The sequence below is a fragment of the Anopheles darlingi genome, chromosome X, assembly GCF_943734745.1.
Source record: "Anopheles darlingi chromosome X, idAnoDarlMG_H_01, whole genome shotgun sequence".
Lineage (NCBI taxonomy): Eukaryota > Metazoa > Arthropoda > Insecta > Diptera > Culicidae > Anopheles > Anopheles darlingi.
This window is the reverse complement of record NC_064873.1, coordinates 5,953,562-5,978,003: the sequence shown is the minus strand read 5'-3', so window position 1 is coordinate 5,978,003 and position 24,442 is coordinate 5,953,562. Positions and strand designations below refer to the sequence as shown.

The following is a 24,442-nucleotide window of genomic DNA, read 5'->3' as shown; positions in this document are numbered from 1 at the left end:
GTGGCTAATCGTGCAAACGTACACCCTTCGCCTTTCTTTGCTCGATTCTACAACGACGGGAGCACTTTTGTTGCGACAAACTCGCCAGCAGGCGTGGAACGCGTGCCCGAAACGATCACACTTTCCTCACCCACCAACCAAAAAAAACATCCGCCGTCTTCGTTCGAGGTGGTCCCAGGATCCCAAGAGAGCTGCTCTCTTTTCACATTAGCGCGGGGCTGCTGACCTTCGTATGGTCACTGGCACTTGCAGGGAGCGTATGGGCTGGTTGGCGTTGTTGGAGCGGTCGCGGATTAGCGCGAGCGACACACAGCTCCACAGCGCAAGCCCAACTTCCGGACCAGAGTCCTTACGCCCGTTCGCTGAGCGCGCGCGGTCTCATCTTGCACCCAAGTTGCCCCTTCCCCCCCAACCGAACCAGTCTATAGGCTCCCTGAAACGCTATGCGAAGCGACTTTTTGGAGGGATCTTTGTTCATATCTCCTACAACAATAACGCACACGATGAATACGACATATCTCTTTCATCCTCTCTCTCCCCCACCCCCCTCTCTCTCTCTCTCCCCAAACCCAGAGTGACGGAGATGGCCGCTTTGCGCGCGTGCGTACTGGTGATCCTGGTGACTGGCACCGAGGTACCTTTCCCGGGAACGATTAGGCGAAGGTTTGGAGAATGATTCCGAAGGAATGGCGCTGTTGCACGGCCAAACATTACACCTCCTTCCGCACCTGCTGCAAACAAGTGCTGCACTTCTATCTGGCGGAACCAGTGTCTCTCGGTGGACGACTCTCCTTACTGCACCCTGTGGTTTCCTACGATACTCTTTTGCCGTTCCCTCTGCTCTCATGCTCTTTTTCGGAAACAACAGTTTCCCATGCTCCAGTGCACAAAAATTGTTTCCTGTTTCCTGGAGTTTCCACGGTTTCCAAGTGCATCGATCCTTCGCGACACCGTAAAAAGCGAATGGGGGCGGGGGGGGGGGGGGTCAAGACACGCCCCATGCTTCCTGCAAATTCCGCGAGATAATCGCATCCCGCAAATTATCATAAAGGCACGGATCCTTTTGAGCCGATTTTCGGCCGGTCACGGCGATGCTGCGAGGTGCAGTGTGTGGCGCATATGACTTTCTCACTTTGCAACATGTTGATCGCTTAAAGGGCATCATCTGGCAAACGGCCAGACCATTCACCAGTATGCCGGAAAACTGCGACAACGTTTCCACCTCCTTCTGCTCCTTAACCTCCTTGCGATAGGGCGATGGATACTTACGTGGGTCCGATTTGCTGCCTGTCACCTGTCACCCCACAGCCTCCCACAGCGAATTGAGGCTAGGTCAAAAAACGGGCAGTCAGAAAACGAGCAGTGTAAAACGTTCAGTCGAAATTAAACGGATGTTGGTGCATGCCGGTACACACTGACCGCAACAGATGGTGAATTTTCGGCCGGCGAGGCACTTTTGCTGACGTTTGTGGTGAAAACCTGTCAGTTCATCACGTTTTTGGTGAATTCCCATACAAGCGCTCTTGCTGAACGGGTTGTACCGGCGACCCCGAAGCAAACATACCAAACATACTTCGAAAGCAAGCTGTGTGTGAGCTGACCTCGCACTGGATTTCTGAATGTATTGCAAATAGTCTTCGCCTTGGTGAAGAGACCGGCCCAGCACCCGAAACAGGGACAAAACTTTGCAACGATCAACGATTGAACAGCGATCAAACCATGGCGTTCCTAGTTCGTAACCTCATCCAAATGGTAAGGCCCGAGTTGCAGTCACCGCAGCAACAGCGAATTACATAACCACCTGTTTTTTTTTTGTAACGCATTTACAGTCCGCCCGCCTGTCGAGGGTCGTACGAGCGACCGGCCAGCAGCAGCAACAGTTGCAGCAGCGCCTGCTCCATCTCAGCCGCAACCTGTGCGTGGCCCAGGTACAAAAGCCGGCTCCCCCATTCCAGGGCACAGCAGTGGTCAACAACGACTTCAAGGACATAAAGCTGGACGACTATAAGGGAAAGTATCTGGTGCTGTTCTTCTACCCACTGGACTTGTAAGTCTCACTAGTCGTCGCGTCGTCCCACTACCGGAATCTGTAATTGGGGTTACCACACGCCATAATATTCTCCATTCGCTTCCTATGCAGCACGTTCGTCTGCCCGACGGAAATCATTGCATTTAGCGACCGCATCCAGGAGTTTCGGGCGCTCAATACCGAGGTGGTGGGTGTATCGGTGGATTCACATTTCTCACACCTTGCCTGGATCAACCAGCCGCGCAAGTCCGGCGGGCTCGGCAAGCTAGACTATCCGCTGCTTGCCGATCTAACTAAGCAAATATCAACCGACTACGGAGTGCTGCTGGAGGACGCAGGCATCTCGCTGCGCGGTCTGTTCATCATTGATCCGGCTGGAGTGGTCCGCCAGATCACGATCAACGATCTGCCGGTCGGCCGGTCAGTCGACGAGACACTCCGGCTGATCAAGGCGTTCCAGTTCGTCGAGAAGCACGGCGAGGTGTGCCCGGCCAACTGGGAACCGAACAAAAACGCGGCCACCATCAAGCCCAATCCAAAGGAGTCGCGTGAGTACTTCGAAAAGCATGGAAAATAGGAAACCACCGCACAGAGGCAGGGCAACGAGAGCGGCCCTGGGTGATGCAGATGTTTCGCGTCAGGATTAGGTTAGCCAACGGCTCCCCGTTCCGCTCTCTAACAGGAGCCCGATAATGAAGTAAATAAAGGAAAAAACCATTCTCGCCCCCAGCGTATGGGTTCAGGCACCAGAAACAATAAGTAATTTGCTGTTGTACAACTAATGATGGCTTCTGCAAGTATGCTAATCGGTGATCGAGTATGCACGAAGATGTTGGGTACGGCCGAACGATTTCCTGCTGCGTTGCGCTGATAGCGATATGATTATGAAGCGGTGCCTGCTTCGTCCAATATCAACGTTACCACGCTCCCGTTTGGCTGTGACCGAAGAGTTGATCGAGTTGCAGCACAAACGGACCACACCGTACCTCAACCGGGAACTGCGCGGTATCGTGCATGCTACCTTCCTCCGCGGCACACCAGTCTATCGGCGCGATGCGGATCCGGTCCGACGCTTTGCCGGTCCTCCGCTGGGTAATATTCTGCTACGCGATCCGGCCGAAACACAGCAGCAGCAGCAGACCTGCGACGATCGGATGAATAAGGGCAGCCGTGCAGGATGCAGGAGAAGAAGGCAAAGACCTGTAGTAGGTCTATTCGGCGATAAAGCAGAAGCAGTAGAACATTTAGCACAGTATTTAAGCAATCCCTCTATCTCAACCATCCGATGTGCTGGATGAATGCAATCATGAGCGTCTCGGACCCGGTCCGATCTCGGCTGATGCAACAACTTTCGAACTAGAATAAAATCTAAGCTTTGCAAGAGCATTCAGAATAAGTAATTATAAATATGGAACCAATAAAAAAATAAGGCAGCCATTGGCCATCTCGTAAAATGCATGATTGCTACTCGTCATCTTTTCAATAATCGTAGCAATAACCATAGGCATCATAATAGCAACAAGAACAAAAAGCCCCAAGTTGGCACCCAGCTCGGTATTCCAAGAAAGCATCATCCAACAACATATTTTCGAGTGTGTACCTAAAACTCCCTAAAAGGGCCTTTCAAATTAACCACCAATAATATGATGATGACGCCAAAATTCATAAGGCACACACACACACACACGCGCGCGCGCGCGCACGCACGCACGCATGATTAGCGCTTCACCCAGCAATGAGAAGCGAGGCACGCTTACGCTCACGCATACACTTCATGTGCGACTCACTATGCGTGCTTGTGAGATGCGTCGATCTAGTTGTGTATACTCTTCTTAATTGTTCTCTGTAAAACGTACATCAAACATCTGCATAACGGGGGTTTGTTTGTTGGGGCAAAACATTTGACAAAAATATTTCGGCAGTTTTGGCATCGCTAAAAGTTGCGATTGGCCGGTGGCCGGTGTGTGTGTGTGTGTGTGTATATATACAATATGGCAGCGTCGGTCACTACTCCTAAGACCACATAAGAGGTTTGCAAGTGTGAGCCGCGCAAAGAGAACAAAGGAATGCGATCCAGACGGTAGCCGAGAATAATGAGTTCTAAGAAGAAAAACACCACCGGCGCGTGATTCCATAGGCGAGGCAGTTGCTTTTTCATTCCCGTTACGTCAGCCTAAGGAAGTGCACAAACGAGATCATATCGAGTTCGCAAAATTTGTCGCATCGAAGCAGTAAACAGTGCATTTAGTTTTCGAATAATTATTCGTGGTTTTGTGCGCTTATAGCAACATTCGGTGGTGCATTGCATACAGCTGTGGTTTTGGACGGCGACGAGTTCGCGGATTGACAGCCTAAGTGCAGTGACCGTACGCATTTAATTTGCGAGTTGTGAAAAGGTTAGTGATAGCAATTGAAATGAATAGATCCAGGTGTTAGAATTAGCGAAATGACCCGCTGAGCGACGGTCACCGAAATCTTCCATTTACGCAGCAGCACTAGCTTAGTGGTGCTGCGTGTGGTTTGTGTAAAAGCCCGTGTGCTGTGATCCTTTGGCGTGTAATTCTTGATTATGAGAATGAGTTCACCTTCGGTGACCAACCTTTTTGATTTTGTTTCACTCCAGTGACTGCATCGGCCAGTAACTCCTCAACCCTCGAGAATCTAAAGTATAAACAACTGCAAAATGGCTGCTGATCGCGTTTGTTTGGATATTCTGCGCGCATACTATTCGCTTTCATCAGGCGAACTAGAAATAATGGATATGTGGAACCAGCATCGATCAATCGAAGGCTCTATCACAGACTCGCAAATACCGGCGTCGGTGGAAACTTTCATTGATGCCAATGCAACAAAAATCTGGGAGCGCGATTTGTATCAACCGTTCCTGACTCTTTTGGAACACCTACGTCTAGAGGGGCTGATTACAACAGAATGGAAGAACATGATGGTAACCCGTATTCTGGTAAGTTTGTCCAGTGTATTAGTTGAAAACTTAAATTAAGTTTGAATCTTCCATTGGAACTATGTTTCAGAACCAACGCCCAACCCAACCAACGGGAGAAGGAGGAGTTGTGTGAGTACTTCGAAAAGTATGGAAAATAGCGAGCCGGCGCCCGGAGGCGCGAGCAGCTAAGGAGGCTCTCCACGCTCCCCATTCCGCTCTCTAACAGAAGCCCGATAATGAAGTAAATAAAGGAAAAAAACATTCCGCCCCCAGCGTATAGCGTCAGGCAACAGAAACTTTTAAGTAATTTGCTGTTGTACAACTAACGATGGCTCCTGAAAGTATGCTAATCAGTGATCGAGTATGCACGCAGATGTTGGGTACGGCCGAACGATGTCCTGCTGTGTTGCGCTGATAGCGATATGATTATGAAGCGGTGCCTGCTTCGTCCGTTATCAACGTTACCACGCTCCCGTTTGGGAAGAATGAGCAAGGCATGAGATGCTGCCACGTTCATTGAAATTTATTTTCGGATCCTACGCCAACCGCCGGTGATTCTGCATTCACTTAGCCAAACAGCCGGCGCTTCTTATCACACGACCTCTCATTGTATCAGACGACACCTCTCATCTGACTGTATCACACAGAACAGGGGCCAAACATTGCACCTTCATTCGTTTTTGGCATTATGGGAGCGTCCCTCCTTATCGGTTCCGCGGTCCGCGAGGGGTCCGAGAAAACAAAACGTAATAATGGTAAGGGCAGCGATGCTGGGAATTTTCCACACCAGGGCTGCGCGATAGTTCGGTGGCGATGACGTTCGTACGGGTATAGCGCAGCCTCCTGTAGTGACGGAGCAGCTAGCTAATCTGCAACGGTTAACCGGTGATACCGTTCGACCATTAGGACAATCTCCGCCCTTGGCGTGCACCATTCGATGGTCACCGGTCGTAAGAATCGGACAACTGCCAACTGCGCAATCTCCACAAATCCGCTAGCTGGCTGGGGTGCGCAGGCACGTATCCCGTGCATCGTTCGATCGATCGGTCGATCGAGGTTTTTGTTTGTTTGTTCGTTGTTTGGACCACAATTCCACCTTCCTTTTCAGGGGCTCGGATCGCATACAGCTGTATCACCGATCGTGCCTGCTCCCGAGAGCCGATAATAGCCAGAAAGCTGCGCAGCAGAGTGGTTGCTTCGTCTACGGCGTAGCCATCCTTAGCCACTCTCCTTCGTATAGATTCGGGATGCGTGATAGTACGCGTACGCGATTGTGCCTCTCCAGGCAGACGGGACAGGCTACCTATAAAGGGCCGGTTCATGAGCTGATCTATAAACATTCGGTGGCGATCAGCGGAAACTCCCGGACGCCGGCGGACCAGAAAACATGGCAGAAGCGCTCTATACCAGCAAACGGATATTCCTGAACAGTGCAACCCCAGTGACTCCCGGGGATCCGTGTGAGGTGTTCTCCGGCGGCCTGCTTATCTCGACTATCGATGGACGCGTAACGCGCGTGCTCGACTCCTGGGGAGCGGTTGAAGCGTACTTACTAGAGAGCAAGCGGCAGGAGTTGGAAACAGGCACACGTTTAGAGGTAAATTTAGGCCGCTCGCTCACGCTCTGAGCAATTCCGATCCCGATGGTGATTCGGATATTCGACATCCTTTTCTCTCGGATTTTAGCGTTATGATTTCGGCGATCTGTTGATGATGCCGGGACTCGTCGATACGCATGTGCACATCAATGAGCCGGGACGAACGGAGTGGGAGGGCTTCCGGACAGCGACCAAGGCGGCGGCGGCCGGTGGCTTTACTACCGTCGCCGATATGCCGCTCAACTCCATCCCTCCGACGACGACCGTTGCAAACCTGCGCACTAAGCTAGCAGCCGCTCGCGGCCAGCTATACGTCGACGTGGCCTTTTGGGGCGGGATCGTTCCGACCAATGTGGACGACGACGGTGGCAAGGCAAGCGAGCTGCACCAGCTCGTAGCCGCTGGAGTGATCGGCTTCAAATGTTTTCTTTGCCCGAGCGGTGTCGACGAGTTCCCGCACGTTAGCGAGGAGCAGGTGCACCGAGCCGCCCAGTTGCTTGAGGGTACCGGAGCAGTGCTGGCGGTATGTTACGGCAACGGTTAACCATCATTCCTCTCATATAGTTTCTTCATCTTCCATCTAATATATTTCATTTAAATTCTCTGATATAATTCTCTCTCTTCCCCTTTTTCTCTCTCTCTCTCTCTCTCTCTCTCTCTCTCTTGTTCTTTTATTTTTTTCTTTCTCTCTATTTCGAAGGACAGTTCCATGCGGAAATGGAGTGTACAGAGCGACAAATACCGGCAGCGGAAACACGGTCACCTAGTGGTGAACCGGAAACACGGTCATCGAGGCAAATAGACGACCCCGCCAACTACCATACATTCCTGGCAACGCGGCCGGAACTGATGGAGCAGCAGGCGATCGAGTTGGTAGGGCAAGTGGCACAGGATTACAAGATTCGGGCCCATATCGTGCACCTGTCGGCAGCCAGTGCATTACCAGTGATACGCAGAGCTCGTGCCAACGGGGCCAATCTGACTGTGGAAACGTGCCATCACTATCTGGCGCTGTCGGCCGAGGACGTACCCGATTCGGGAACCGAGTACAAGTGTTGCCCGCCAATTCGGGACAGCAGCATCAGCAGCGGCTTTGGCGGGCGGTTTGCGACCGCGACATCAATCTAATCGTGTCAGATCATTCTCCCAGCCCGCCTACTCTTAAGCTGCAGCTGGCCGAGGACGACCAGCGGCGAGGCAACTTCCTGGAGGCCTGGGGTGGCATCGCATCGGTGCAGTTCGGTTTGCCCCTCTTCTGGACGCACTGCCACCGGTACGGGTTAGGGTTGGCCGATATGGTCCGACTGCTTGGCATGGAGCCAGCTTACCTGTGCGGCATGAGCCTGCGCAAAGGCCGCCTCGATCCCGGCTTCGACGGCGATCTGTGCGTCTAGGACCCAGACGGTCTGTTTACTGTGACCGAGGAGTTGATCGAGTTCCAGCACAAACGGACCACACCGTACCTCAACCGGGAGCTGCGCGGTATCGTGCATGCTACCTTCCTCCGCGGCACACCAGTTTATCGGCGCGATGCGGATCCGGACCGACGCTTTGCCGGTCCTCCGCTGGGTAATATTCTGCTACGCGATCCGGCCGAAACACAGCAGCAGCAGCAGCAGACCTGCGGCGATCGGATGAATAAGGGCAGCCGTGCAGGATTACCGCCCTCCCTGTATCCAGGGCCTCGTGGGTGAGCAGAGAGAAGAGGGCAAAGACCTGTAGTAGGTCTATTCGGCGATAAAGCAGAAGCAGTAGAACATTTAGCACAGTATTTAAGCAATCCCTCTATCTCAACCATCCGATGTGCTGGATGAATGCAATCATGAGCGTCTCGGACCCGGTCCGATCTCGGCTGATGCAACAACTTTCGAACTAGAATAAAATCTAAGCTTTGCAAGAGCATTCAGAATAAGTAATTATAAATATGAAACCAATTAAAAAAATAAGGCAGCCATTGGCCATCTCGCGATTGGCCGGTGGCCGGTGTGTGTGTATATATATACAATATGGCAGCGTCGGTCATTACTCCTAAGACCACATAAGAGGTTTGCAAGTGTGAGCCGCGCAAAGAGAACAAAGGAATGCGATCCAGACGGTAGCCGAGAATAATGAGTTCTAAGAAGAAAAACACCACCGGCGCGTGATTCCATAGGCGAGGCAGTTGCTTTTTCATTCCCGTTACGTCAGCCTAAGGAAGTGCACAAACGAAATCATATCGAGTTCGTAAAATTTGTCGCATCGAAGCAGTAAACAGTGCATTTATTTTTCAAATCATTATTCGTGGTTTTGTGCGCTTACAGCAACATTCGGTGGTGCATTGCATACAGCTGTGGTTTTGGACGGCGACGAGTTCGCGGATTGACAGCCTAAGTGCAGTGACCGTACGCATTTAATTTGCGAGTTGTGAAAAGGTTAGTGATAGCAATTGAAATAAATAGATCCAAGTGTTAGAATTAGCGAAATGACCCGCTGAGCGACGGTCACCGAAATCTTCCATCTACGCAGCAGCACTAGCTTAGTGGTGCTGCGTGTGGTTTTTGAAAAAGCCCGTGTGCTGTGATCCTTTGGCGTGTAATTCTTGATTATGAGAATGAGTTCACCTTCGGTGACCAACCTTTTTGATTTTGTTTCACTCCAGTGACTGCATCGGCCAGTAACTCCTCAACCCTCGAGAATCTAAAGTATAAACAACATCGAAATGGCTGCTGATCGCGTTTATTTAGATCTTCTGCGAGCATACTATTCGCTTCTATCAGGCGAACAAGAAATAATGGATATGTGGAACCAGCATCGATCGGTCGAAGGCTTTATCATAGACTCGCAAATACCGGCGTCGGTGGAAACTTTCATTGATGTCAATGGAATAACAATCTGGGAGCGCGATTTGTATCAACCGTTGCTGACTCTTTTGGAATACCTACGCCAAGAGGGGCTGATTACAACAGAATGGAAGAACATGATGGTAACCCGTATTCTGGTAAGTTTGTCCAGTGTATGAGTTGAAAACTCAAATTAAGTTTGAATCTTCCATTGGAACTATGTTTCAGAACATAAGTAATGCGCTCTTCGACTAAACGGCTGCGGTGAAGCAGCTCAATCATGCCCGACCGACTTGAAGCCGAACAAAAACACGGCCACCATCAACCATTCCGGGCTGATGCAGATGTTTCACGACAGGATAAGGCTAGCCAACGGCTCCCCGTTCCACTCTTTAACAGGAGCCCTATAATGAAGTAATTAAAAGGAAAACATTCTCGTACCCAGCACCAGGGTACAGTCACCAGGAACATTAAGTAATTTGCTGTTGTACAACTAACGATGGCTCCTGAAAGTATGCTAATCGGTGATCGAGTATGCACGCAGATGTTGGGTACGGCCGAACGATGTCCTGCTGTGTTGCGCTGATAGCGATATGATTATGAAGCGGTGCCTGCTTCGTCCGTTATCAACGTTACCACGCTCCCGTTTGGGAAGAATGAGCAAGGCATGAGATGCTGCCACGTTCATTGAAATTTATTTTCGGATCCTACGCCAACCGCCGTTTATTCTGCATTCATTTAGCCAAACAGCCGGCGCTTCTTATCACACCACCTCTCATTGTATCAGACGACACCTCTCATCTGACTGTACCACACAGAACAGGGGCCAAACATTGCACCTTCATTCGTTTTTGGCATTATGGGAGCGTCCCTCCTTATCGGTTCCGCGGTCCGCGAGGGGTCCGAGAAAACAAAACGTAATAATGGTAAGGGCAGCGATGCTGGGAATTTTCCACAACAGGGCTGCGCGATAGTTCGGTGGCGATGACGTTCGTACGGGTATAGCGCAGCCTCCTGTAGTGACGGAGCAGCTTGCTAATCTGCAACGGTTAACCGGTGATACCGTTCGACCATTAGGACAATCTCCGCCCTTGGCGTGCACCATTCGATGGTCACCGGTCGTAAGAATCGGACAACTGCCAACTGCGCAATCTCCACAAATCCGCTAGCTGGCTGGGGTGCGCAGGCACGTATCCCGTGCATCGTTCGATCGATCGGTCGATCGAGGTTTTTGTTTGTTTGTTCGTTGTTTGGACCACAATTCCACCTTCCTTTTCAGGGGCTCGGATCGCATACAGCTGTATCACCGATCGTGCCTGCTCCCGAGAGCCGATAATAGCCAGAAAGCTGCGCAGCAGAGTGGTTGCTTCGTCTACGGCGTAGCCATCCTTAGCCACTCTCCTTCGTATAGATTCGGGATGCGTGATAGTACGCGTACGCGATTGTGCCTCTCCAGGCAGACGGGACAGGCTACCTATAAAGGGCCGGTTCATGAGCTGATCTATAAACATTCGGTGGCGATCAGCGGAAACTCCCGGACGCCGGCGGACCAGAAAACATGGCAGAAGCGCTCTATACCAGCAAACGGATATTCCTGAACAGTGCAACCCCAGTGACTCCCGGGGATCCGTGTGAGGTGTTCTCCGGCGGCCTGCTTATCTCGACTATCGATGGACGCGTAACGCGCGTGCTCGACTCCTGGGGAGCGGTTGAAGCGTACTTACTAGAGAGCAAGCGGCAGGAGTTGGAAACAGGCACACGTTTAGAGGTAAATTTAGGCCGCTCGCTCCCGCTCTGAGCAATCCCGATCCCGATGGTGATTCGGATATTCGACATCCTTTTCTCTCGGATTTTAGCGTTATGATTTCGGCGATCTGTTGATGATGCCGGGACTCGTCGATACGCATGTGCACATCAATGAGCCGGGACGAACGGAGTGGGAGGGCTTCCGGACAGCGACCAAGGCGGCGGCGGCCGGTGGCTTTACTACCGTCGCCGATATGCCGCTCAACTCCATCCCTCCGACGACGACCGTTGCAAACCTGCGCACTAAGCTAGCAGCCGCTCGCGGCCAGCTATACGTCGACGTGGCCTTTTGGGGCGGGATCGTTCCGACCAATGTGGACGACGACGGTGGCAAGGCAAGCGAGCTGCACCAGCTCGTAGCCGCTGGAGTGATCGGCTTCAAATGTTTTCTTTGCCCGAGCGGTGTCGACGAGTTCCCGCACGTTAGCGAGGAGCAGGTGCACCGAGCCGCCCAGTTGCTTGAGGGTACCGGAGCGGTGCTGGCGGTATGTTACGGCAACGGTTAACCATCATCCCTCTCATATAGTTTCTTCATCTTCCATCTAATATATTTCATTTAAGTTCTCTGATATAATTCTCTCCCTTCCCCCCTTTCTCTCTCTCTCTCTCTCTCTCTCTCTCTCTCTCTTGTACTTTTATTTTTTTCTTTCTCTCCCTTTCCTTTCTCCAACACTCGAGGGGTATTTCGAAGGACAGTTCCATGCGGAAATGGAGTGTACAGAGCGACAAATACCGGCAGCGGAAACCCGGTCACCTAGTGGTGAACCGGAAACACGGTCATCGAGGCAAATAGACGACCCCGCCAACTACCATACATTCCTGGCAACGCGGCCGGAACTGATGGAGCAGCAGGCGATCGAGTTGGTAGGGCAAGTGGCACAGGATTACAAGATTCGGGCCCATATCGTGCACCTGTCGGCAGCCAGTGCATTACCAGTGATACGCAGAGCTCGTGCCAACGGGGCCAATCTGACTGTGGAAACGTGCCATCACTATCTGGCGCTGTCGGCCGAGGACGTACCCGATTCGGGAACCGAGTACAAGTGTTGCCCGCCAATTCGGGACAGCAGCAATCAGCAGCGGCTGTGGCGGGCGGTTTGCGACCGCGACATCAATCTAATCGTGTCAGATCATTCTCCCAGCCCGCCTACTCTTAAGCTGCAGCTGGCCGAGGACGACCAGCGGCGAGGCAACTTCCTGGAGGCCTGGGGTGGCATCGCATCGGTGCAGTTCGGTTTGCCCCTCTTCTGGACGCACTGCCACCGGTACGGGTTAGGGTTGGCCGATATGGTCCGACTGCTTGGCATGGAGCCAGCTTACCTGTGCGGCATGAGCCTGCGCAAAGGCCGCCTCGATCCCGGCTACGACGGCGATCTGTGCGTCTGGGACCCAGACGGTCTGTTTACTGTGACCGAGGAGTTGATCGAGTTCCAGCACAAACGGACCACACCGTACCTCAACCGGGAGCTGCGCGGTATCGTGCATGCTACCTTCCTCCGCGGCACACCAGTTTATCGGCGCGATGCGGATCCGGACCGACGCTTTGCCGGTCCTCCGCTGGGTAATATTCTGCTACGCGATCCGGCCGAAACACAGCAGCAGCAGCAGCAGACCTGCGGCGATCGGATGAATAAGGGCAGCCGTGCAGGATTACCGCCCTCCCTGTATCCAGGGCCTCGTGGGTGAGCAGAGAGAAGAGGGCAAAGACCTGTAGTAGGTCTATTCGGCGATAAAGCAGAAGCAGTAGAACATTTAGCACAGTATTTAAGCAATCCCTCTATCTCAACCATCCGATGTGCTGGATGAATGCAATCATGAGCGTCTCGGACCCGGTCCGATCTCGGCTGATGCAACAACTTTCGAACTAGAATAAAATCTAAGCTTTGCAAGAGCATTCAGAATAAGTAATTATAAATATGAAACCAATTAAAAAAATAAGGCAGCCATTGGCCATCTCGCGATTGGCCGGTGGCCGGTGTGTGTGTATATATATACAATATGGCAGCGTCGGTCATTACTCCTAAGACCACATAAGAGGTTTGCAAGTGTGAGCCGCGCAAAGAGAACAAAGGAATGCGATCCAGAAGGTAGCCGAGAATAATGCGTTCTAAGATGAAAAACACCACCGGCGCGTGATTCCATAGGCGAGGCAGTTGCTTTTTCATTCCCGTTACGTCAGCCTAAGGAAGTGCACAAACGAGATCATATCGAGTTCGCAAAATTTGTCGCATCGAAGCAGCAAACAGTGCATTTAGTTTTCGAATAATTATTCGTGGTTTTGTGCGCTTACAGCAACATTCGGTGGTGCATTGCATACAGCTGTGGTTTTGGACGACGACGAGTTCGCGGATTGACAGCCTAAGTGCAGTGACCGTACGCATTTAATTTGCGAGTTGTGAAAAGGTTAGTGATAGCAATTGAAATAAATAGATACAAGTGTTAGAATTAGCGAAATGACCCGCGACGAGTCACCGTGAGCGACGGTCACCGAAATCTTCCATCTACGCAGCAGCACTAGCTTAGTGGTGCTGCGTGTGGTTTGTGTAAAAGCCCGTGTGCTGTGATCCTTTGGCGTGTAATTCTTGATTATGAGAATGAGTTCACCTTCGGTGACCAACCTTTTTGATTTTGTTTCACTCCAGTGACTGCATCGGCCAGTAACTCCTCAACCCTCGAGAATCGAAACTATAAACAACTGCGAAATGGCTGCTGATCGCGATTTAGATTTTCTGCGAGCATACTATTCGCTTCCACCAGGCGCACAAGAAATACTTTATATGTGGAACCAGCATCGATTAATCGAAGGCTCTATCACAGACGCGCAAATGCCGGCGTCGGTGGAAACTTTCATTGATGTCAATGGAATAACAATCTGGGAGCGCGATTTGTATCAACCGTTGCTGACTTTTTTGGAACACCTACGCCTAGAGGGGCTGATTACAACAGAATGGAAGACCATGATGGTAACCCGTATTCTGGTAAGTTTGTCCAGCGTATGAGTTGAAAACTCAAATTAAGTTTGAATCTTCCATTGGAACTATGTTTCAGAACATACGTAATGCGCTCTCCAACTAAACGGTTGCGGTGAAGCAGCTCAATCATGCCCGACCGACTTGAAGCCGAACAAAAACACGGCCACCATCAACCATTCCGGGATGATGCAGATGTTTCACGACAGGATAAGGCTAGCCAACGGCTCCCCGTTCCACTCTTTAACAGGAGCCCTATAATGAAGTAAATAAAAAGGAAAACATTCTCGTACCCAGCACCAGGGTACAGTCACCAGGAACATTAAGTAATTTGCTGTTGTACAACTAACGATGGCTCCTGAAAGTATGCTAATCGGTGACCGAGTATGCACGCAGATGTTGGGTACGGCCGAACGATGTCCTGCTGTGTTGCGCTGATAGCGATATGATTATGAAGCGGTGCCTGCTTCGTCCGTTATCAACGTTACCACGCTCCCGTTTGGGAAGAATGAGCAAGGCATGAGATGCTGCCACGTTCATTGAAATTTATTTTCGGATCCTACGCCAACCGCCGTTTATTCTGCATTCATTTAGCCAAACAGCCGGCGCTTCTTATCACACCACCTCTCATTGTATCAGACGACACCTCTCATCTGACTGTACCACACAGAACAGGGGCCAAACATTGCACCTTCATTCGTTTTTGGCATTATGGGAGCGTCCCTCCTTATCGGTTCCGCGGTCCGCGAGGGGTCCGAGAAAACAAAACGTAATAATGGTAAGGGCAGCGATGCTGGGAATTTTCCACAACAGGGCTGCGCGATAGTTCGGTGGCGATGACGTTCGTACGGGTATAGCGCAGCCTCCTGTAGTGACGGAGCAGCTAGCTAATCTGCAACGGTTAACCGGTGATACCGTTCGACCATTAGGACAATCTCCGCCCTTGGCGTGCACCATTCGATGGTCACCGGTCGTAAGAATCGGACAACTGCCAACTGCGCAATCTCCACAAATCCGCTAGCTGGCTGGGGTGCGCAGGCACGTATCCCGTGCATCGTTCGATCGATCGGTCGATCGAGGTTTTTGTTTGTTTGTTCGTTGTTTGGACCACAATTCCACCTTCCTTTTCAGGGGCTCGGATCGCATACAGCTGTATCACCGATCGTGCCTGCTCCCGAGAGCCGATAATAGCCAGAAAGCTGCGCAGCAGAGTGGTTGCTTCGTCTACGGCGTAGCCATCCTTAGCCACTCTCCTTCGTATAGATTCGGGATGCGTGATAGTACGCGTACGCGATTGTGCCTCTCCAGACAGACGGGACAGGCTACCTATAAAGGGCCGGTTCATGAGCTGATCTATAAACATTCGGTGGCGATCAGCGGAAACTCCCGGACGCCGGCGGACCAGAAAACATGGCAGAAGCGCTCTATACCAGCAAACGGATATTCCTGAACAGTGCAACCCCAGTGACTCCCGGGGATCCGTGTGAGGTGTTCTCCGGCGGCCTGCTTATCTCGACTATCGATGGACGCGTAACGCGCGTGCTCGACTCCTGGGGAGCGGTTGAAGCGTACTTACTAGAGAGCAAGCGGCAGGAGTTGGAAACAGGCACACGTTTAGAGGTAAATTTAGGCCGCTCGCTCCCGCTCTGAGCAATCCCGATCCCGATGGTGATTCGGATATTCGACATCCTTTTCTCTCGGATTTTAGCGTTATGATTTCGGCGATCTGTTGATGATGCCGGGACTCGTCGATACGCATGTGCACATCAATGAGCCGGGACGAACGGAGTGGGAGGGCTTCCGGACAGCGACCAAGGCGGCGGCGGCCGGTGGCTTTACTACCGTCGCCGATATGCCGCTCAACTCCATCCCTCCGACGACGACCGTTGCAAACCTGCGCACTAAGCTAGCAGCCGCTCGCGGCCAGCTATACGTCGACGTGGCCTTTTGGGGCGGGATCGTTCCGACCAATGTGGACGACGACGGTGGCAAGGCAAGCGAGCTGCACCAGCTCGTAGCCGCTGGAGTGATCGGCTTCAAATGTTTTCTTTGCCCGAGCGGTGTCGACGAGTTCCCGCACGTTAGCGAGGAGCAGGTGCACCGAGCCGCCCAGTTGCTTGAGGGTACCGGAGCGGTGCTGGCGGTATGTTACGGCAACGGTTAACCATCATCCCTCTCATATAGTTTCTTCATCTTCCATCTAATATATTTCATTTAAGTTCTCTGATATAATTCTCTCCCTTCCCCCCTTTCTCTCTCTCTCTCTCTCTCTCTCTCTCTCTCTTGTACTTTTATTTTTTTCTTTCTCTCCCTTTCCTTTCTCCAACACTCGAGGGGTATTTCGAAGGACAGTTCCATGCGGAAATGGAGTGTACAGAGCGACAAATACCGGCAGCGGAAACCCGGTCACCTAGTGGTGAACCGGAAACACGGTCATCGAGGCAAATAGACGACCCCGCCAACTACCATACATTCCTGGCAACGCGGCCGGAACTGATGGAGCAGCAGGCGATCGAGTTGGTAGGGCAAGTGGCACAGGATTACAAGATTCGGGCCCATATCGTGCACCTGTCGGCAGCCAGTGCATTACCAGTGATACGCAGAGCTCGTGCCAACGGGGCCAATCTGACTGTGGAAACGTGCCATCACTATCTGGCGCTGTCGGCCGAGGACGTACCCGATTCGGGAACCGAGTACAAGTGTTGCCCGCCAATTCGGGACAGCAGCAATCAGCAGCGGCTGTGGCGGGCGGTTTGCGACCGCGACATCAATCTAATCGTGTCAGATCATTCTCCCAGCCCGCCTACTCTTAAGCTGCAGCTGGCCGAGGACGACCAGCGGCGAGGCAACTTCCTGGAGGCCTGGGGTGGCATCGCATCGGTGCAGTTCGGTTTGCCCCTCTTCTGGACGCACTGCCACCGGTACGGGTTAGGGTTGGCCGATATGGTCCGACTGCTTGGCATGGAGCCAGCTTACCTGTGCGGCATGAGCCTGCGCAAAGGCCGCCTCGATCCCGGCTACGACGGCGATCTGTGCGTCTGGGACCCAGACGGTCTGTTTACTGTGACCGAGGAGTTGATCGAGTTCCAGCACAAACGGACCACACCGTACCTCAACCGGGAGCTGCGCGGTATCGTGCATGCTACCTTCCTCCGCGGCACACCAGTTTATCGGCGCGATGCGGATCCGGACCGACGCTTTGCCGGTCCTCCGCTGGGTAATATTCTGCTACGCGATCCGGCCGAAACACAGCAGCAGCAGCAGCAGACCTGCGGCGATCGGATGAATAAGGGCAGCCGTGCAGGATTACCGCCCTCCCTGTATCCAGGGCCTCGTGGGTGAGCAGAGAGAAGAGGGCAAAGACCTGTAGTAGGTCTATTCGGCGATAAAGCAGAAGCAGTAGAACATTTAGCACAGTATTTAAGCAATCCCTCTATCTCAACCATCCGATGTGCTGGATGAATGCAATCATGAGCGTCTCGGACCCGGTCCGATCTCGGCTGATGCAACAACTTTCGAACTAGAATAAAATCTAAGCTTTGCAAGAGCATTCAGAATAAGTAATTATAAATATGAAACCAATAAAAAAAAAGAAGGGAGCCATTGGCCATCTCGTAAAATGCATGATTGCTACTCGTCGTCTTTTCAATAATCGTAGCAATAACCATAGGCACCATAATAGCAACAAGAACAAAAAGCCCCAAGTTGGCACCCAGGTCGGTATTCCAAGGAAGCATCATCCAACAACATATTTTCGAGTGTGTACCTAAAACTCCCTAAAAGGGCCTTTCAAATTAACCACCAATAATATGATTATGACGCCAAAATTCATAAGGCACACACACACACGCGCGCGCGCGCGTACGCACGCATGATTAGCGCTTCACCCAGCAATGAGAAGCGAGGCACGCTTACGCTCACGCATACACTTCATGTGCGACTCACTATGCGTGCTTGTGAGATGCGTCGATCTAGTTGTGTATACACTACTCCTAAGACCACATAAGAGGTTTGCAAGTGTGAGCCGCGCAAAGAGAACAAAGGAATGCGATCCAGAAGGTAGCCGAGAATAATGCGTTCTAAGATGAAAAACACCACCGGCGCGTGATTCCATAGGCGAGGCAGTTGCTTTTTCATTCCCGTTACGTCAGCCTAAGGAAGTGCACAAACGAGATCATATCGAGTTCGCAAAATTTGTCGCATCGAAGCAGTAAACAGTGCATTTAGTTTTCGAATAATTATTCGTGGTTTTGTGCGCTTACAGCAACATTCGGTGGTGCATTGCATACAGCTGTGGTTTTGGACGACGACGAGTTCGCGGATTGACAGCCTAAGTGCAGTGACCGTACGCATTTAATTTGCGAGTTGTGAAAAGGTTAGTGATAGCAATTGAAATAAATAGATACAAGTGTTAGAATTAGCGAAATGACCCGCGACGAGTCACCGTGAGCGACGGTCACCGAAATCTTCCATCTACGCAGCAGCACTAGCTTAGTGGTGCTGCGTGTGGTTTGTGTAAAAGCCCGTGTGCTGTGATCCTTTGGCGTGTAATTCTTGATTATGAGAATGAGTTCACCTTCGGTGACCAACCTTTTTGATTTTGTTTCACTCCAGTGACTGCATCGGCCAGTAACTCCTCAACCCTCGAGAATCGAAACTATAAACAACTGCGAAATGGCTGCTGATCGCGATTTAGATTTTCTGCGAGCATACTATTCGCTTCCACCAGGCGCACAAGAAATACTTTATATGTGGAACCAGCATCGATTAATCGAAGGCTCTATCACAGACGCGCAAATGCCGGCGTCGGTGGAAACTTTCATTGATGTCAATGGAATAACAATCTGGGAGCGCGATTTGTATCAACCGTTGCTGACTTTTTTGGAACACCTACGCCTAGAGGGGCTGATTACAACAGAATGGAAGACCATGATGGTAACCCGTATTCTGGTAAGTTTGTCCAGCGTATGAGTTGAAAACTCAAATTAAGTTTGAATCTTCCATTGGAACTATGTTTCAGAACATACGTAATGCGCTCTCCAACTAAACGGTTGCGGTGAAGCAGCTCAATCATGCCCGACCGACTTGAAGCCGAACAAAAACACGGCCACCATCAACCATTCCGGGATGATGCAGATGTTTCACGACAGGATAAGGCTAGCCAACGGCTCCCCGTTCCACTCTTTAACAGGAGCCCTATAATGAAGTAAATAAAAAGGAAAACATTCTCGTACCCAGCACCAGGGTACAGTCACCAGGAACATTAAGTAATTTGCTGTTGTACAACTAACGATGGCTCCTGAAAGTATGCTAATCGGTGACCGAGTATGCACGCAGATGTTGGGTACGGCCGAACGATGTCCTGCTGTGTTGCGCTGATAGCGATATGATTATGAAGCGGTGCCTGCTTCGTCCGTTATCAACGTTACCACGCTCCCGTTTGGGAAGAATGAGCAAGGCATGAGATGCTGCCACGTTCATTGAAATTTATTTTCGGATCCTACGCCAACCGCCGTTTATTCTGCATTCATTTAGCCAAACAGCCGGCGCTTCTTATCACACCACCTCTCATTGTATCAGACGACACCTCTCATCTGACTGTACCACACAGAACAGGGGCCAAACATTGCACCTTCATTCGTTTTTGGCATTATGGGAGCGTCCCTCCTTATCGGTTCCGCGGTCCGCGAGGGGTCCGAGAAAACAAAACGTAATAATGGTAAGGGCAGCGATGCTAAGAATTTTCCACACCAGGGCTGCGCGATAGTTCGGTGGCGATGACGTTCGTACGGGTATAGCGCAGCCTCCTGTAGTGACGGAGCAGCTTGCTAATCTGCAACGGTTAACCGGTGATACCGTTCGACCATTAGGACAATCTCCGCCCTTGGCGTGCACCATTCGATGGTCACCGGTCGTAAGAATCGGACAACTGCCAACTGCGCAATCTCCACAAATCCGCTAGCTGGCTGGGGTGCGCAGGCACGTATCCCGTGCATCGTTCGATCGATCGGTCGATCGAGGTTTTTGTTTGTTTGTTCGTTGTTTGGACCACAATTCCACCTTCCTTTTCAGGGGCTCGGATCGCATACAGCTGTATCACCGATCGTGCCTGCTCCCGAGAGCCGATAATAGCCAGAAAGCTGCGCAGCAGAGTGGTTGCTTCGTCTACGGCGTAGCCATCCTTAGCCACTCTCCTTCGTATAGATTCGGGATGCGTGATAGTACGCGTACGCGATTGTGCCTCTCCAGGCAGACGGGACAGGCTACCTATAAAGGGCCGGTTCATGAGCTGATCTATAAACATTCGGTGGCGATCAGCGGAAACTCCCGGACGCCGGCGGACCAGAAAACATGGCAGAAGCGCTCTATACCAGCAAACGGATATTCCTGAACAGTGCAACCCCAGTGACTCCCGGGGATCCGTGTGAGGTGTTCTCCGGCGGCCTGCTTATCTCGACTATCGATGGACGCGTAACGCGCGTGCTCGACTCCTGGGGAGCGGTTGAAGCGTACTTACTAGAGAGCAAGCGGCAGGAGTTGGAAACAGGCACACGTTTAGAGGTAAATTTAGGCCGCTCGCTCCCGCTCTGAGCAATCCCGATCCCGATGGTGATTCGGATATTCGACATCCTTTTCTCTCGGATTTTAGCGTTATGATTTCGGCGATCTGTTGATGATGCCGGGACTCGTCGATACGCATGTGCACATCAATGAGCCGGGACGAACGGAGTGGGAGGGCTTCCGGACAGCGACCAAGGCGGCGGCGGCCGGTGGCTTTACTACCGTCGCCGATATGCCGCTCAACTCCATCCCTCCGACGACGACCGTTGCAAACCTGCGCACTAAGCTAGCAGCCGCTCGCGGCCAGCTATACGTCGACGTGGCCTTTTGGGGCGGGATCGTTCCGACCAATGTGGACGACGACGGTGGCAAGGCAAGCGAGCTGCACCAGCTCGTAGCCGCTGGAGTGATCGGCTTCAAATGTTTTCTTTGCCCGAGCGGTGTCGACGAGTTCCCGCACGTTAGCGAGGAGCAGGTGCACCGAGCCGCCCAGTTGCTTGAGGGTACCGGAGCGGTGCTGGCGGTATGTTACGGCAACGGTTAACCATCATCCCTCTCATATAGTTTCTTCATCTTCCATCTAATATATTTCATTTAAGTTCTCTGATATAATTCTCTCCCTTCCCCCCTTTCTCTCTCTCTCTCTCTCTCTCTCTCTCTCTCTCTCTCTCTCTCTCTTGTACTTTTATTTTTTTCTTTCTCTCCCTTTCCTTTCTCCAACACTCGAGGGGTATTTCGAAGGACAGTTCCATGCGGAAATGGAGTGTACAGAGCGACAAATACCGGCAGCGGAAACCCGGTCACCTAGTGGTGAACCGGAAACACGGTCATCGAGGCAAATAGACGACCCCGCCAACTACCATACATTCCTGGCAACGCGGCCGGAACTGATGGAGCAGCAGGCGATCGAGTTGGTAGGGCAAGTGGCACAGGATTACAAGATTCGGGCCCATATCGTGCACCTGTCGGCAGCCAGTGCATTACCAGTGATACGCAGAGCTCGTGCCAACGGGGCCAATCTGACTGTGGAAACGTGCCATCACTATCTGGCGCTGTCGGCCGAGGACGTACCCGATTCGGGAACCGAGTACAAGTGTTGCCCGCCAATTCGGGACAGCAGCAATCAGCAGCGGCTGTGGCGGGCGGTTTGCGACCGCGACATCAATCTAATCGTGTCAGATCATTCTCCCAGCCCGCCTACTCTTAAGCTGCAGCTGGCCGAGGACGACCAGCGGCGAGGCAACTTCCTGGAGGCCTGGGGTGGCATCGCATCGGTGCAGTTCGGTTTGCCCCTCTTCTGGACGCACTGCCACCGGTACGGGTTAGGGTTGGCCGATATGGTCCGACTGCTTGGCATGGAGCCAGCTTACCTGTGCGGCATGAGCCTGCGCAAAGGCCGCCTCGATCCCGGCTACGACGGCGATCTGTGCGTCTGGGACCCAGACGGTCTGTTTACTGTGACCGAGGAGTTGATCGAGTTCCAGCACAAACGGACCACACCGTACCTCAACCGGGAGCTGCGCGGTATCGTGCATGCTACCTTCCTCCGCGGCACACCAGTTTATCGGCGCGATGCGGATCCGGACCGACGCTTTGCCGGTCCTCCGCTGGGTAATATTCTGCTACGCGATCCGGCCGAAACACAGCAGCAGCAGCAGCAGACCTGCGGCGATCGGATGAATAAGGGCAGCCGTGCAGGATTACCGCCCTCCCTGTATCCAGGGCCTCGTGGGTGAGCAGAGAGAAGAAGGCGAATACCTGTAGTAGGTCTATTCGGCGATAAAGCAGAAGCAGTAGAACATTTAGCACAGTATTTAAGCAATCCCTCTATCTCAACCATCCGATGTGCTGGATGAATGCAATCATGAGCGTCTCGGACCCGGTCCGATCTCGGCTGATGCAACAACTTTCGAACTAGAATAAAATCTAAGCTTTGCAAGAGCATTCAGAATAAGTAATTATAAATATGAAACCAATAAAAAAAAAGAAGGGAGCCATTGGCCATCTCGTAAAATGCATGATTGCTACTCGTCGTCTTTTCAATAATCGTAGCAATAACCATAGGCACCATAATAGCAACAAGAACAAAAAGCCCCAAGTTGGCACCCAGGTCGGTATTCCAAGGAAGCATCATCCAACAACATATTTTCGAGTGTGTACCTAAAACTCCCTAAAAGGGCCTTTCAAATTAACCACCAATAATATGATTATGACGCCAAAATTCATAAGGCACACACACACACGCGCGCGCGCGCGTACGCACGCATGATTAGCGCTTCACCCAGCAATGAGAAGCGAGGCACGCTTACGCTCACGCATACACTTCATGTGCGACTCACTATGCGTGCTTGTGAGATGCGTCGATCTAGTTGTGTATACACTACTCCTAAGACCACATAAGAGGTTTGCAAGTGTGAGCCGCGCAAAGAGAACAAAGGAATGCGATCCAGAAGGTAGCCGAGAATAATGCGTTCTAAGATGAAAAACACCACCGGCGCGTGATTCCATAGGCGAGGCAGTTGCTTTTTCATTCCCGTTACGTCAGCCTAAGGAAGTGCACAAACGAGATCATATCGAGTTCGCAAAATTTGTCGCATCGAAGCAGTAAACAGTGCATTTAGTTTTCGAATAATTATTCGTGGTTTTGTGCGCTTACAGCAACATTCGGTGGTGCATTGCATACAGCTGTGGTTTTGGACGACGACGAGTTCGCGGATTGACAGCCTAAGTGCAGTGACCGTACGCATTTAATTTGCGAGTTGTGAAAAGGTTAGTGATAGCAATTGAAATAAATAGATACAAGTGTTAGAATTAGCGAAATGACCCGCGACGAGTCACCGTGAGCGACGGTCACCGAAATCTTCCATTTACGCAGCAGCACTAGCTTAGTGGTGCTGCGTGTGGTTTGTGAAAAAGCCCGTGTGCTGTGATCCTTTGGCGTGTAATTCTTGATTATGAGAATGAGTTCACCTTCGGTGACCAACCTTTTTGATTTTGTTTCACTCCAGTGACTGCATCGGCCAGTAACTCCTCAACCCTCGAGAATCTAAAGTATAAACAACTGCAAAATGGCTGCTGATCGCGTTTGTTTGGATATTCTGCGCGCATACTATTCGCTTTCATCAGGCGAACTAGAAATAATGGATATGTGGAACCAGCATCGATCAATCGAAGGCTCTATCACAGACTCGCAAATACCGGCGTCGGTGGAAACTTTCATTGATGCCAATGCAACAAAAATCTGGGAGCGCGATTTGTATCAACCGTTCCTGACTCTTTTGGAACACCTACGTCTAGAGGGGCTGATTACAACAGAATGGAAGAACATGATGGTAACCCGTATTCTGGTAAGTTTGTCCAGTGTATTAGTTGAAAACTTAAATTAAGTTTGAATCTTCCATTGGAACTATGTTTCAGAACCAACGCCCAACCCAACCAACGGGAGAAGGAGGAGTTGTGTGAGTACTTCGAAAAGTATGGAAAATAGCGAGCCGGCGCCCGGAGGCGCGAGCAGCTAAGGAGGCTCTCCACGCTCCCCATTCCGCTCTCTAACAGAAGCCCGATAATGAAGTAAATAAAGGAAAAAAACATTCCGCCCCCAGCGTATAGCGTCAGGCAACAGAAACTTTTAAGTAATTTGCTGTTGTACAACTAACGATGGCTCCTGAAAGTATGCTAATCAGTGATCGAGTATGCACGCAGATGTTGGGTACGGCC

At 51.5% G+C, this 24,442-nt stretch overlaps 5 protein-coding genes, 1 long non-coding RNA gene and 1 pseudogene across 16 annotated transcripts in view; 6 read left to right on the top strand and 1 right to left on the bottom strand.

Moving 5' to 3' along the window:
* The window catches only part of LOC125950527 (calcium/calmodulin-dependent protein kinase type II alpha chain), an 11,148-nt gene extending 9,835 nt beyond the window's left edge, over window positions 1–1,313 (bottom strand). For 3 of the 8 annotated variants that reach the window (XM_049678624.1, XM_049678616.1, XM_049678689.1), the window contains exon 1: window positions 1–1,125. This exon is cut by the window's left edge and continues 74 nt beyond it. The gene's annotated coding sequence lies outside the window, so the exon portion shown is untranslated. The other 5 variants (XM_049678649.1, XM_049678657.1, XM_049678697.1 and 2 more) reach the window with 5 other exon arrangements.
* Window positions 1,314–1,517: 204 nt separating this feature from the next.
* On the top strand, window positions 1,518–3,477 carry LOC125950642 (peroxiredoxin-2). The gene is made up of 3 exons (XM_049678814.1): window positions 1,518–1,752; window positions 1,830–2,047; window positions 2,141–3,477. Exons 1-3 carry the CDS (start codon window positions 1,720–1,722, stop codon window positions 2,604–2,606), a joined length of 717 nt encoding a protein of 238 aa, XP_049534771.1. The 5' UTR covers window positions 1,518–1,719; the 3' UTR covers window positions 2,607–3,477.
* A 552-nt stretch (window positions 3,478–4,029) lies between these two features.
* LOC125950665 (uncharacterized) lies at window positions 4,030–5,242 on the top strand. Its single transcript, XR_007468739.1, has 3 exons — window positions 4,030–4,425; window positions 4,653–4,991; window positions 5,062–5,242. It is a non-coding gene; the product is annotated as an uncharacterized LOC125950665 (long non-coding RNA).
* A 734-nt stretch (window positions 5,243–5,976) lies between these two features.
* LOC125950653 (allantoinase-like) lies at window positions 5,977–8,847 on the top strand (annotated as a pseudogene).
* Window positions 8,848–10,588: 1,741 nt separating this feature from the next.
* LOC125950610 (allantoinase-like) lies at window positions 10,589–13,286 on the top strand. 2 transcript variants are annotated; one of them, XM_049678785.1, is made up of 3 exons: window positions 10,589–11,157; window positions 11,246–11,680; window positions 11,892–13,285. In XM_049678785.1, exons 1-3 carry the CDS (start codon window positions 10,948–10,950, stop codon window positions 12,879–12,881), a joined length of 1,635 nt encoding a protein of 544 aa, XP_049534742.1. In that variant the 5' UTR covers window positions 10,589–10,947; the 3' UTR covers window positions 12,882–13,285. The 2 variants fall into 2 exon arrangements, with proteins under 2 accessions (XP_049534742.1, XP_049534733.1); XM_049678776.1 differs by lacking the exon at window positions 10,589–11,157 and having other exon boundaries at window positions 11,164–11,680; window positions 11,874–13,286.
* Window positions 13,287–15,473: 2,187 nt separating this feature from the next.
* LOC125950592 (allantoinase-like) lies at window positions 15,474–17,806 on the top strand. 2 transcript variants are annotated; one of them, XM_049678739.1, is made up of 3 exons: window positions 15,474–15,784; window positions 15,873–16,307; window positions 16,517–17,806. In XM_049678739.1, the coding sequence occupies exons 1-3, from the start codon at window positions 15,575–15,577 to the stop codon at window positions 17,504–17,506; spliced, it is 1,635 nt and encodes a 544-aa protein (XP_049534696.1). In that variant the 5' UTR covers window positions 15,474–15,574; the 3' UTR covers window positions 17,507–17,806. The 2 variants fall into 2 exon arrangements, with proteins under 2 accessions (XP_049534696.1, XP_049534687.1); XM_049678730.1 differs by lacking the exon at window positions 15,474–15,784 and having other exon boundaries at window positions 15,791–16,307; window positions 16,499–17,806.
* A 2,349-nt stretch (window positions 17,807–20,155) lies between these two features.
* On the top strand, window positions 20,156–22,763 carry LOC125950598 (allantoinase-like). Of its 2 annotated transcripts, XM_049678762.1 has the most exons (3): window positions 20,156–20,725; window positions 20,814–21,248; window positions 21,472–22,761. In XM_049678762.1, exons 1-3 carry the CDS (start codon window positions 20,516–20,518, stop codon window positions 22,459–22,461), a joined length of 1,635 nt encoding a protein of 544 aa, XP_049534719.1. In that variant the 5' UTR covers window positions 20,156–20,515; the 3' UTR covers window positions 22,462–22,761. The 2 variants fall into 2 exon arrangements, with proteins under 2 accessions (XP_049534719.1, XP_049534710.1); XM_049678753.1 differs by lacking the exon at window positions 20,156–20,725 and having other exon boundaries at window positions 20,732–21,248; window positions 21,454–22,763.
* Window positions 22,764–24,442: the final 1,679 nt, after the last annotated feature.

What these genes read in the sequence shown, in the direction of transcription:
- LOC125950642 (XM_049678814.1), top strand. Translation starts at nt 1,720, where the DNA reads ATGGCGTTCCTAGTTCGTAACCTCATCCAAATG. An exon ending in TTCGTAACCTCATCCAAATG is followed by an intron (nt 1,753 to 1,829) that starts GTAAGGCCCGAG and finishes ACGCATTTACAG; the next exon opens with TCCGCCCGCCTGTCGAGGGT. An exon ending in TTCTTCTACCCACTGGACTT is followed by an intron (nt 2,048 to 2,140) that starts GTAAGTCTCACT and finishes CTTCCTATGCAG; the next exon opens with CACGTTCGTCTGCCCGACGG.
- LOC125950610 (XM_049678785.1), top strand. Translation starts at nt 10,948, where the DNA reads ATGGCAGAAGCGCTCTATACCAGCAAACGGATATTCCTGAACAGTGCA. An exon ending in AAACAGGCACACGTTTAGAG is followed by an intron (nt 11,158 to 11,245) that starts GTAAATTTAGGC and finishes CTCGGATTTTAG; the next exon opens with CGTTATGATTTCGGCGATCT. An exon ending in GTACCGGAGCGGTGCTGGCG is followed by an intron (nt 11,681 to 11,891) that starts GTATGTTACGGC and finishes TTCGAAGGACAG; the next exon opens with TTCCATGCGGAAATGGAGTG.
- LOC125950592 (XM_049678739.1), top strand. Translation starts at nt 15,575, where the DNA reads ATGGCAGAAGCGCTCTATACCAGCAAACGGATATTCCTGAACAGTGCA. An exon ending in AAACAGGCACACGTTTAGAG is followed by an intron (nt 15,785 to 15,872) that starts GTAAATTTAGGC and finishes CTCGGATTTTAG; the next exon opens with CGTTATGATTTCGGCGATCT. An exon ending in GTACCGGAGCGGTGCTGGCG is followed by an intron (nt 16,308 to 16,516) that starts GTATGTTACGGC and finishes TTCGAAGGACAG; the next exon opens with TTCCATGCGGAAATGGAGTG.
- LOC125950598 (XM_049678762.1), top strand. Translation starts at nt 20,516, where the DNA reads ATGGCAGAAGCGCTCTATACCAGCAAACGGATATTCCTGAACAGTGCA. An exon ending in AAACAGGCACACGTTTAGAG is followed by an intron (nt 20,726 to 20,813) that starts GTAAATTTAGGC and finishes CTCGGATTTTAG; the next exon opens with CGTTATGATTTCGGCGATCT. An exon ending in GTACCGGAGCGGTGCTGGCG is followed by an intron (nt 21,249 to 21,471) that starts GTATGTTACGGC and finishes TTCGAAGGACAG; the next exon opens with TTCCATGCGGAAATGGAGTG.